At 53.9% G+C, this 12,077-nt stretch overlaps 1 protein-coding gene across 1 annotated transcript in view; it reads right to left on the bottom strand.

The window, feature by feature from the left end:
- Positions 1–8,839: 8,839 nt before the first annotated feature.
- The window catches only part of RTN4R (reticulon 4 receptor), a 100,679-nt gene continuing 97,441 nt past the window's right edge, over positions 8,840–12,077 (bottom strand). The window contains exon 2 of the mRNA XM_054645800.2: positions 8,840–10,902. Coding sequence (XP_054501775.1) covers positions 9,476–10,902 — 1,427 coding nt within the window. The 3' untranslated portion in view covers positions 8,840–9,475. The remainder of the gene's footprint in view (positions 10,903–12,077) is intronic.

Here is a 12,077-nt window from a genome sequence, read left to right on the forward strand (position 1 = left end):
GTTTTAAAGAGTGAAATCGTGTTTTCCCTGTCAGCCCAGAGCTGGAATTGGCAGCACACGAGCACCTGCCAGGGCTGGGCTGGAGTCATTAGCAGGATCAGAGCCCTGGCAGAGCAGCAGGAGCCTGGACTCGCTGACCTAATTTGCGTCCCTTCCAGCTCCGAGAGGCCTGTGATGTATTTTTAATGAAGCACACACAATAAACTGCTAACATAATATTAGAGGCTCACTTCAAAGCTCCACCAGGCAGGGAAATCAAGGTGAAAGTTTCTGGATTCATCATTATTATGTGTCACTCATCTTCACTATGACAACCCCTGGGCACACCAGATGCTTCCTTTCCAGCCTTTGGAACGTGGTTTGGAGCCCACTCTCCTCCTCATTTTTTTCCAAGCAAACCAAAAATAACTGGAAAGTAGAAATCTTGCCTAGATTCTCCTTATACACACATGCATTGTTCCAGCACCACAAAAGGTTTTGCAAGCAGCAGAATTTAGCAGCTCTGGACAAAGCTAAGGCCATTTCAGACAAGTTTTTGGCCACCTGGGTGGCTTTTTGTTCTGCTCACCCATTCTGAGCTGGATTCTGTGAGGTTTGGGATATGTCAGGGAGCAGCAGGAGCAGCTGCTCCCTCAGGGAAGGCCAGGATTAGAATGCCACAACTGGAAAAGGCCCCTCCAGCCACAGCTTTTCCCACAGGCCCTGGGTGAGGGAGCAAATCAAGGGATGGTGGCCAGGGCCAGCCAGGAGCCCAGAGAGCTGCAAGGGGAAGCCATGAAATCAGTCCATGGAGAAGCCAGGAGAGACAGGGCAATGGCCAGTGCAGAGCTGCACTCCCCAGTATGGCCTGGAGGCACCAGGCTGGACAAAACTGGAGCTCCTGGGCCCAGGGTTTGGGTGGAGATACTGAACCAAGCTGGCCAGGACCAGGAGCACCCAGAGTCAGAGCAGGGCCCTGGCAAGGCAGGAGCTGCACCACCAACGCAAGGGAAAGCAGGGCTGCTGAGGGTCACTTTGCTCCTTCCCTGAACCCTCTAGCCACTTTTTCTCCCAAATATTTTCTCCCAGAAAGCCAGGACCAGGCTGGGCTTCTTGGGGTGTCTGTGCAGGGCCAGGAGTTGACTGATGATCCTTGTGGGCACCTTTCAACTCAGGATATTCCGTGATCCTACAAAACCTCCATTCCTTTGGGATGGCTCTGATTCCCCCAGTGGCTGGAAATCATCTCATAGGTTGTTTAAAGCCCACAGATCTGCTGGAAATAAAGAATATATTCCAAGGGAGAGAACAACTCAAAAACTGAAGGGTCCTCTGACATCACCTAAATATTCCTGACCCCTCCAGTTGACAAGAGTTGGCCAAGAGCAATGTGGTCAAAGCACCTCTCAGGTCCTACCAAACCAACAATTTAGAACTTACCCTCATGGAGAGTGGAGAAAGCTGGAATTCAACACCTCTGGTAAGCTGGAATTGTTGGAAAATTCCTAAAAGTGACAGACAAATGGAAACACACAGAGAAAAGCTGGAATTGTTGGAAAATTCCTAAAAGTGACACACAAATTAAAACATACAGAGAAAAGTTAAACATCCTGGTTTTTTCCACTCCCACCCCAAATTCACAGAGATCAGGGTGTGTGTGGGAATGCATTCCCAGACTTCAAGTTGCTTCTCCTTCGTCCCCACATCCCAGCAAGGTCAGTCTGGCAGCAAGGCAGGAAAAGAGCAAAGAAAAGGCATTTAGTGAAATACAGAATGTAACAGTCTGGCTCTGAAACCTCGTTAGAATTCCAGCTTTTACTGCCCAAAGCCAACGGGAACATTTAGTCCCGGAACCTTGAAGTGAGCCTGGAAGTGGTGTGACCGCCTGGCGGGGTGAGGAGCTGCTGCTGCCCAGCCTCCTGCACCTCCTGGGAGCCCTCCTGGGCAGGCAGAGCCCCCAGGGCCCAGTGCTGGCTGGGGAGAGCGTGGGGATGCTCCTTGTAGTGATGGGGATCAATTCCTGTCTGGCTGTGAGGACACGGGAATGTCACAGGGGTTTGTAACCATTCCACGCAGCACTCAGAGCAAGAATCACACAGGGTAACTCTCCCAGCCCACTGCTCCGAGAGGGTGTTCGTACAACTGCTGGCTCTTCTTGACATTTCTGCAAACAGCTCATAAATATTCCATTGTTGTTGTGGTTTGAATGGAAACGCCAGGGAGAAAAGAGCAGCTCTGCCCTTATTTAGCAGCGTGCAGCTCAATGCGAGTCCTCAGGCAGCCACTCCAGGGCTGGGCTCTGGTGACAGCAGCGAGCAGCCCAGCGCCCTGCCCTTCTCCTGCTGCCTGGATGTGTCTGCAGAGCCAGCCCACGCAGCCAGCCGGCCCTGGCAAGGGACTGAAGGACACACCTGTGGTGTCACCGAGCTCAGGTGACACTGCTGGGGGCTGCAGCATCTCCCTGGCTGTGCCCCAGGGCTCCGAGGGTCTGGGGGCACTGCCCATGGTGGGTGCTGTGGAAGGAAGGTGCTGGGCCCCTCCTGGCAGCCATGGGCACAGGAGAGCCCAGCACAGCCCCTGCCCAGGGCAGCAGGGGGGTCCCCAGCCTGTTGGGCACCTGGTGATAGGTGCTCCTGAGACATGCAAAGGTTCCCTGGATCACTGCTGTGCTCCTGCTGCCCGTGCCAGGGAACTCCTGCTGCTTCTCCAGAGGTGAGAAGAAGAACCTGCACTGGAGAGGCTGGAGCAGAAAGCAGAGCAGGATGTCCCAGCTTAGCAGGGAGCTGCAGGAATTCCAGTTTAAACCCCAGCAACCAGCACCACCCCAGAGGTGCAGCCTCACTGCTTCAAAACCGTGAGCTCCCCACTCCCACGGAAAAGTCTGGCCCTCCTTCCTCACACCAGACTCTGCAGTTGTTCCCTCCCTCGTTGAAATTCCAGGGATAACACTCCAGACCAGCCACAGAACAGCAAATGCAGGTGGAACCCAGCCCCAGCCACAGCAGCAGAGAGGAACTGAGCAGTCAGCAAAGCACTGCCCACAGCCAGACCCAGAGCTCACCACTGCGGGTGGGTCCTGGCACACATCAACCCCTGAGGGTGGAACTGGCCACAAATAAACCCCATGAGGGTGGAACCTGACACCAGTAAGGCCCTGCAGGTGGACACTGGGACCAGTAAATGTGTGCAGATGGACCCTGACTCCAGTAAATCTGTACAGATGGACACTGACACCACTAAAGTGCTGCAGATGGACTCTCACACCAGTAAGGCCCTGCAGGAGGACCCCGACTCCAGTAAACCCCTGCAGATGGTCCCTGACTCCAGTAAACTTCTGCAGGAGGACACTGGGATCAGTAAGGCCCTGCAGGAGGACTCTGACACCAGTAAACCCCTGCAGGAGGACCCTGACTCCAGTAAATCCATGCAGGAGGACCCTGACTCCAGTAAATCCGGGCAGATGGACCCTGCCCCAAGGAGGCCCTGCAGGAGGACCCTGACTCCAGTAAATCCGGGCAGATGGAGCCGCCCACCCGCGAGAGGCTGCGCAGGAGCCCAGCCCGTGAGTCATGCGAGCAGCGCCCGTGTCGCTGCCATGTGGAGTGCAGCAGGCTATCAAAAGCGATGATTTCATCCCAAAAAACGGCCCTGGTTTTGTGCTTGATGACAGCTGGGCCGTTTTGGTACCTGCTGACCTAGAACAAGTCTCTCCACCGGCACGGAAGGTGGGTCACTCTGAGATCTGAAGTGCCTCATCCTTCAGTGAGTGGGCAGGGTGCGCCGTTATTCTCATTGTGCCTCTTTTTGCCCAGCCTCTGTTATCCCTATTTATAGATACCCTGGGATGCAATTCCAATAAGTCTCACCTGCCTCAGCAGTTCCCCCTGCAGTGTCCTACTTATGGCACAAATCAAGGGGGCTCTAATTAGAGTTTCTGGCCCGAGCCAGACTCAAATGTTTGACTTTGGATTTATAAGAAAGGTTTTCACAGATTTCTTGCCCTCACCATGGTTGTAGGCAGAATTCCTGCTGTCTCCAGAGCTTCCCACCAGCAATGATGCACCATGGTCCGATATCATCCCTAAAAAAACTCCTGTCTCTCCTGCCTGCTCTCTGCTCTCCTGCCCACCCCCAGCTCTCAATGATACTGGGATTTTTTTACCCCTTCCTGATTTTGAGAAGGAGGCAGAACAGCAAAAACTCTACTCCCTGACTGCCTAATGATGGGGAACTAATCCAGAAACACAGCTTGGAATTAAAAACCCTTCCAGCCTTTATTATTTCTATGCATCATGTTTGTTTGGAGCAAAACTCAGCAGCTCGAATAATCTGCTCCGTGTCAGAGCAGAGATGTGGAAACACAGCTTGCTCACAGGGTTATGGGGAATCTCTTTAGGAGCAGAGATCTCATCCCTGTGGGGAGCCACAGGCAGCTGGGAATCTGCCCCAGGACCTTCTTTTGGGGAAGGATGGAGCAGAGATGCCACCTGCCTGCAGCCCAGGTGTCCCCATGCACAGGTGAGGACAGGAGCTCCCTGACACAGCTCTCAGTGCTCTCCTCATTCTTGTGGGATTTGGGGTTTTTCCTTTGGTTCCCCAACTCCAAGGAGGAGTGGGGAGACTCCAGCCTCAGATGAGAAAAGCCTGGGGAAAGGGTCTCCAGACCCTTTGGCAGCTAAGCAGGACTCAGATGAGCTTTGTTAAGGAGCTGATTTCAGCTCAAGAAGCTGAGCTGAGCCCCAGTGGTGTTGTTGGGGGGAACAGCTCAGAAATGGCAGCTCCCTGTCCCAGGGGAAGGGCAGGAGAGGCAAAGGCAGCTCAACCCACATCCAGGGGAAGAGAGGGAAGTGGGAAACAAACACATTTGAGGCAGCTGTGGATTGCTTAAGTCTGAAGGTAAGAGACACCACCAGAGCAGGCACCGAGGGGAGCAGGACAGGAGCCAGGGCATGGCTGGGGCTGGGCCAGGGCAGCTCAGGCTGAGATCAGGGCAAGGCTCTTCCCCCAGAGGGTGCTGGCACTGCCCAGGCTGCCCAGGGAATGGGCACAGCCCCGAGGCTGCCAGAGCTCCAGGAGCCTTTGGGCAGCACTGCCAGGGATGGACAGGGTGGGATTGTTGGGGGTCTGGGCAGGGCTGGGGGGACTCCATGACCCTTGTCCTATCCAGCTCAGCATATTCCATGATTCTGTCATTCTGCATGGAGCAAAATGCCTGGAACACTGCTGGGGACACAGCCTGCTGTGGGCAGTGGACAGAGGCTGTGCCCCAGTTGCCTGCCCATGATCCCTTTGGCTGCCCCTGTCCTGCTCCTGGTCTCTCCCAGTCCCCTGCTGGCTGTTCCAGCAGGGCTCACTCAGCAGCTGCAGGCACGAGCTCCAGCCCCATGGGGCTCTGTCACTGCCCACACTCAGAGTGCTCATATTCCAAAGGCTTGGAGGGGCTCTGGACAGGAACAGGGAGCGATCCTCAGGAGCACACAGCTTGTACTTGACCTGCCTGAGCCACAGGTGTCAGAGCAGCTCAGTCCTTCCTGATCCATGGCAGGACATCTGCTGAACCAGGCCATCAGGGGGCTTCTTCCACGTTGCATTATCCCTCTCTTGTCTCCAGCTTTGATGGGAAAGGTCTCTGATGGAAATTACATCAGAGGCACAGCATCCCTCCATGAAGATTTCATCCCAGTGAATCACATTCATCCATTAGCAAAAGAAAAGAAAATCTTTCAAAACCAGTTGGATGAAATTCCTCTCCATAAAACCTGCCCACATCAGGTGTTGTAGCTTGGCAGCAGAGATGGGGTCACCACATCTGTGTGCCAGGCACCCCGTTCAGGATGGGCCAAATCCCACCTGTACAGGCCTTTGGAATCCACTTCCCCATCCACAGGCAGAGGAACAGCCCCATCCCCGTGCTGAGGATGGGAAGGGGGAGGGAGGGGTGGAGATAAACACCCTTCCATGTGACCACAACAAGGAGGGGCACAATCGTGTCCTTGTCAGCTTGGGTTGTCCTTCCAGATGGACCTAAAAGCCTGGAAGAAGGGTTTCTCTTCTGCTTCTCCTCCTGCTTGGAACTAGCAGCCAGCAATCCATGGAGACAAATTCTGGAGAATTAAGGATGAACATGGTGTGTTCCCAGCACTGCCTGAGGGCCTGTGGTGTGGCTGCTCTTCAGCAGTGCCAGGGGACAGTGGGTGCTGAGTGCTGCAGCTCTCTGCTGGTGATGAGGAGCCCATTCTTCCCAGGGATCCCATCCCTCCTGGCTCTTTGCTGCTGCCTTTGTCTCTGATTTCATTGCTGGCATCAGTGACAGGAGCAGAAAATTGAGTGTGACTTGCACGGTGAGAAAGGAAGGGAGAGGAAGGATCCTGAGATGGGGAACAGCCAACAAGGTCCTGAGCCCTGCTGGGTGAATCCCACTCACCTCAGCGACATCTGAGTGTAAAATAAATCTGGGAATACCTGAAAGAATTGTGCCAACCCCAGCAAAGCACAAAGCAGGGGTGAAACTCCCTTCATTTGAGTTCCTTTCCTACCTCACCAATACCAGGGCTCAGCCTCTGGAACACCAAGCTTTTATGGGAATTCCTCCTGCCCACTGCATCCCCTTCTCCAATATTTGTCATTTCAATGGCTGTAAACACAGAATTGGCATCTGGACAGCAGGAAATCTAGGAAATTAGCACGAGGGACTCTCCTGGGCTTGTGGCCAATGTATAGTCCTAGGAGCCACTGAAAGCACAGCAGAGCCGAGCTCTAGAAAGCAGGAATGGTGTCACTGGGTTGGCAGAGAGCAGCTCCTGCTCCATTCAGGATGAGTGACAGGAATTCCTTGTCTGCTTTGCATTGTCCACAGGGAGCCCAACTGCCCAGGACCCTGCTTTGGGCAGGGCAAGCCCAGCTCCCAGCTCTGCCCTTCAGCTGCTGGGGGAAAGCCACAATGGTCTCTTTTTTCTCAATTTTTTCCTTCCAGATTCATCCTGAATTTTTGCCACCTGCTCAGTTTTCCTCGTGTCCAAGGACCAGGAATTTGGACCACAAGACTCACTAATTGCTGTACAAGGGAGTCACACTGAGCCTATGACCCAAACAGGAGGTTCCATGTCACAGCATCCAGCAGATCTTCCAGCTTTTCCATGGGCTTTGGGGCACTGCTGACCAAGGTGCTCTCTGTTCCTGAGCTTCAGATTCCAGTGTAGGTTTGAGTCCTTCAAGAGTCTCGATGGTGCTTTTTGGGATGAGACAGAGAGCGCAGGACCTTGGGAAATCCTTCCATGCTGGCATGATGGGACAGATCCGAGCAGGAATGGCAGGAAGGGGCTGGGGAGGTCCCAGTCAGTGGCCTGTGAGTGTGAGCAAGTGCAGCCCAAACTGGGCACACACAGCAGGGCTGGCAGGGCTGGCCAGCTCATCTGGCACTGTCCCAGCACAGGCACTGATTTCCTGCTCCATCCTTTTGGCAGGACCATGAATTTGCACCCAAACACACCTGGAGCCTCTGCAGAGGCTGGGTCATGGAGCTGGGCTGGCAGGAATGGGATCTGCTGGGATCCCAGGGCTGTCCTGCACAGCAGCTCCAGCCCAGCTGGCAGAGACAGGCCTGTCCCCATTGTGGTGACACGAGGGAGATGTTCACTGCCAGGGGTCTGTGCCGCACCTTTTTGGCAGCCCCAGGGATGGATTTGGAGACAGATCACAACTGCAGCACTTTGGGCACTCCCTGGCACTCACCCAGGTGGGAACTGGCTGTGGCAGAGGAGGGAAGAGCCAGCAGCACCCCAGGGTGGGGCACAGGCCCTGCCCCACAGCATCCCCAGGCTGGAGATCAGCCATCCAAGCATCCTCCTGCTCCTCCTCACGGTATCTGCTCCCTCCTCCTGAGCCACCAGGCCTAGGACAAGGCTGGAAGGAAGCCATGGGCCTGCTGATGGCCTTCACTCCTGGCTGGCAGTGCCTCACTCCTTCTGGGAAGCTCAGCACCAGTCTCAGTGCTGGGAACCCCAAGGGATGGTGCAACCTGGAGCCCCCCAGTCTGACTTCCACACATAACCCTGGAGTGCACATTCCCTTGGCACTGTGGCACTGCCCTTCTCTGGCCCCCATCCCCTGGCAGCTGTGTGTGACAGGCTGCTCCTGCCTTCAGAGACCTCCAAAGCCAGCAGGAGAGAGGGGCACAGGACAATCTCTGTGCTTTGATAAAGAAAAGCAGCCTCCTGAGAAGCTCTGTGCCCAACCCTTCCTAGCCTGGCCCAGGGGTGGCTGCAGTGCCAGGGGGGCACAGCCAGCTCCACTTTATGGCCCACTGGGTCCCATGGAGTGGCATCCACTGCACATGGACAGCAATGGTTTATTTTCTCAGCATCCCAAGGTCACCCTGGAGATGAAGCCAGTGGCACAGTGACTCCAGGGATGGGCATCTGAGCTGCCAGGCCCTGTGTTTCTGGGGAGAACCCCCCTATTCCCTAAATCCCAGTGCTGCTCCACTCAGGCCCTACCACAGAGCTGAGCCCATCTGTGCAGAGAAGGAGAAAAATGGCCCTGCCCAAATCCTGGGATTGTTTCTGACATTCCTCTACCCCAGCTCTGAGGGGCTGGGCCAGCATTTCCTGCTCTTCTGATCATTCTGGAACCTGAGTGATGCTGGGAGGAGGTGGGACAGTTTGCAGGGAAACAGGAGCATGAGCAGGGCATGTTTCACACAACCAAACCCTTTGCTGGCACCAGTCATAGGTTGCATAACCATCCAAAAATGCCTTATTTATCACTGTGGTGTTAAACGCTCAGATCACACTCCACATCCTTTTAAATCTTCAGCTTTTCAGCTGCTCCCAGTCCTTCACCCCTCGCAGATGACAACCACTTAGGAAAAAGAAATCTTTATTTTATAGGTTTTTTTGTATACTTGTACACAAGTAAAATAAAATGCATATCTATATATACTGCAATCTTGTGAAGGGGCAGGCAGCATTCTTTAACAAATGCTGCCTGTAAACGTGGTGTGAAGGATGGAATGGAGACGGAAAAACTGCAAGAGTCATCAACATAGGATTAAAACAGCATCAAATCCATTACCTCTGCAAATGGGAACCTGCAACACTGTTCAGTGAGATGGTGAGTTACAAACAGATTTTAGACATTCTTTTCAGAGCATTTCTTACACTTCTTTTTTTTTTTTTTTTTTCCTGTAAATAAACCATATTTCTTTACCATCTGCTGTAGCAAAAGCTGCTTTGTGGGCAAGTGCAGTTCCGAAGACCAAAGGTATAATTCACAGGTTTCAGGACAAATAAATTATGTACATCTCAGTATTTGTCTTTTTTTGTTTTGTTTTGTTTTGTTTTTGTTTGTTTGTTTGTTTTAATAAAGGCATCCAGTTAAGTTTTGTGTAACAAAGCTTTCTCAGGGTGGATGGGAGTCCTGCTTTTGTTTGCAACATTTATGGAGGTCAGCAAAAGTCGAGTATTAAAGTGTCATCAACCCAGGAAAAGAGTTAATTTTAGCAGAATAACAGTAAGCTCCACACCAAGGGGGGGATCAAAAGGCTTAGGCTGAGCTGTAACGTGGAGCTGTTCCCCTGCTGGGTGAGGCGGCACTGGGCCTTTGATCTGTTCTTTTTAGAGCAGCCCTGCCTCTTTTTGGTTGGGACTGTGGAAGGTTCAATAGGCTCTAGAAATTCGGGTCTCAACTTGGTCAAAGGAGGGTCTACAATGCTGGGGAAGGTCCCAAAGGGGGAATCGTTTATCTGCTTGTTGCTGCCGTTTTTGGAACGGTCCGTCTCCATGTACTTGGGCCTGGACATGTTCTCCTTCTCCTTGAGGTGGTTGTTGGATGAGCGGCTGCTGTGGGAGGAGGGCCCTGCCTTGCCCTTGGCCTCGTAAATAAAGGACTTGTCCATCTCTGGCTGGCAGCACTTGGAGGAGCCGTCGTGGGAGCCCAGCGGGGGCAGCCCCGTCGGGAGCTTCCCCGACCTGGTTTTGGTGCTGAAGACGCTGGTGCGGATCTGGTTGAAGGAGTCCACGCAGCTGTCCAGCTCCGAGCTCTGCAGCCGCTTCAGGTCCCGCCCCGCCAGGCGAGGGGGCAGGTGGCACTCCAGCTCCGAGGAGGAGCCCTTGAACTGCTTAAACCAATTCCAGAGCGAGCGGGCCTGGCAGTCGCAGATCCACTGGTTGCCGTTGAGGCGCAGGTACTGCAGGGACACCAGGGGGGCCATGGTGTCCCCCGTGAGCACGGTCAGGTTGTTGTTGAACAGGTACAAGGTCATCACCTTGCCCAGGTCGTGGAAGGCGCGCCGGTGCACCACGCTCACCCTGTTCTGGTGCAGCAGCAGCCGGTCCAGGTTGATCAGCCCGCGGAAGACGTTCTCCGACAGGCTCTTGATCTTGTTCCCGTGCAAAAACAGGTACGTGAGGTTCGCCAGGTCGATGAAGGTGTCGTCCAGCAGGATCTGGAGGTTATTATCCTGAAGGTAGAGGTACTGCAAGGAGAACAACCCTCGGAAAAGCCCTGTGGAGAGCTCCAGGAGCCCGCAGCGATCCAGGTGGAGGGTGTGGAGGTGCACGAGCCCCCGGAAGGTGACGGGGTTGATGGATTTCAGGTTCGTGTTGTCGCTGAGGTCCAGCTCCTCCAGCTTGGTGAGCCCGTAGAAGGCTCCGGGCTCGATGAGGCTGATGTTGTTGGAGTGGATCCACAGGATGGTCATGTTGCGGCACGAGGTGAAGCTGGTGGCCCTCACCAGGGTGATGCGGTTGTTGTGCAGGAAGATGCGCTGGCTCTGGATGGGGATCTCCGTGGGGATGGCTGTCAGCCCCTGCTGCTGGCAGCTGATGGTGATCTTGGGTTCACTGTAGCATACACACGCCCCGGGGCAGGACTCCACTTCTGATGGGATGTTCAAGCAAAGCACCAAAATCAGCAGTTTGCTTCCTGAGGAAGGACAGAAATAGGGTGGGGATTAGGCAGGGTCATGGAGAGCGCTTCTCCTGGCAGAGAAGCCTGAAATTCCCCCTCCGAGGGTGGCACCACCAACCACAAACAGATGCCAGGGCAGCCAGTGATTAAAATGTAGGATTAAAAATGGGATTCTGCCACTCAGCTCAAGAGCTTAAATCAGTGTACACTTGTAGAGATGGAGTCCCAGTGCCTCCTCTGCCCTGCACCCTCAGGAGGTGAAAGTGTGGGATCAGGGCTTTGGATTTGCACATCCAACACCAGCCCTGTTCCCAAGATCTTACCTGTGAGCAAAGGGACCAAATTCTGGGGCATTTCCCTCTGCCATGGGCACACCTGGCACAGCTCAGCCCCTGGAAAAGCACCTGGGATGTACCAGGAAACCCCAAATCCCATCCCAGCAGTGCCACCAGCTCCTCACTTTGCAGGGTCACAGAACAACTCTTCCAAACAAGCAGGTGTCCCCACACTGCTCTCAAAACATGACTGTGACTTTCCACAAATAATTTTGGACTGATTTGATCTCCTGGGAGAAATAACTGTGAGACATTCCCAGAATAACTTTCAGGTCAGACCTGCCTGGAGAAGTCTCAGGGCCAAAAGGATCCTTTCCTTCTCCTGCTCAAAACTTTAAGCCACATATTCCTCCTTCCTCTCTCCCCATATTTTTTTCCTTTGAACCTGTGCAGCCACTGAGGAAGAGGAGGAAACAGCAGGATTTTCCATTGTGCTGTCGTAGGAAAAAGTCACTTGCAAGGCTTCCTTCAGGGATCCCATCAAGTGTGCAAGGCAGGAACAGATTCCATGTGTCCCAAGCATGCTTGCAGCCCCACAGGGCTGGAAAACCCCAGAGAGGAACAATTTTTTTCCTGGTGATGTTCACCCACTTCCCCAGGAGTTGGGATGCACTGGAATCCCAGGGAAGCATTTTGGGTCACCAAATTCCCCAGCTGGGAGCTGGAAATGAGCCTGGAGGGAGGGAGGGGATGGACACAGCAGCACCTCCTCCAAAGGGACCTCGAGGGTCCCTGAAGGTCCCACTGAGAGGCCTGAGGAGAGCCAGGCTGTTCCCTGCTGCTGGTGGGAAGGGAGGCAGTGCCAGCACTGCTTTCCCAGCAATTAGCAGCCAGTAATTAGTCTGATTCCTTCAA

This window comes from Agelaius phoeniceus, chromosome 18, assembly GCF_051311805.1.
Source record: "Agelaius phoeniceus isolate bAgePho1 chromosome 18, bAgePho1.hap1, whole genome shotgun sequence".
Taxonomy (NCBI): Eukaryota; Metazoa; Chordata; class Aves; order Passeriformes; family Icteridae; genus Agelaius; species Agelaius phoeniceus.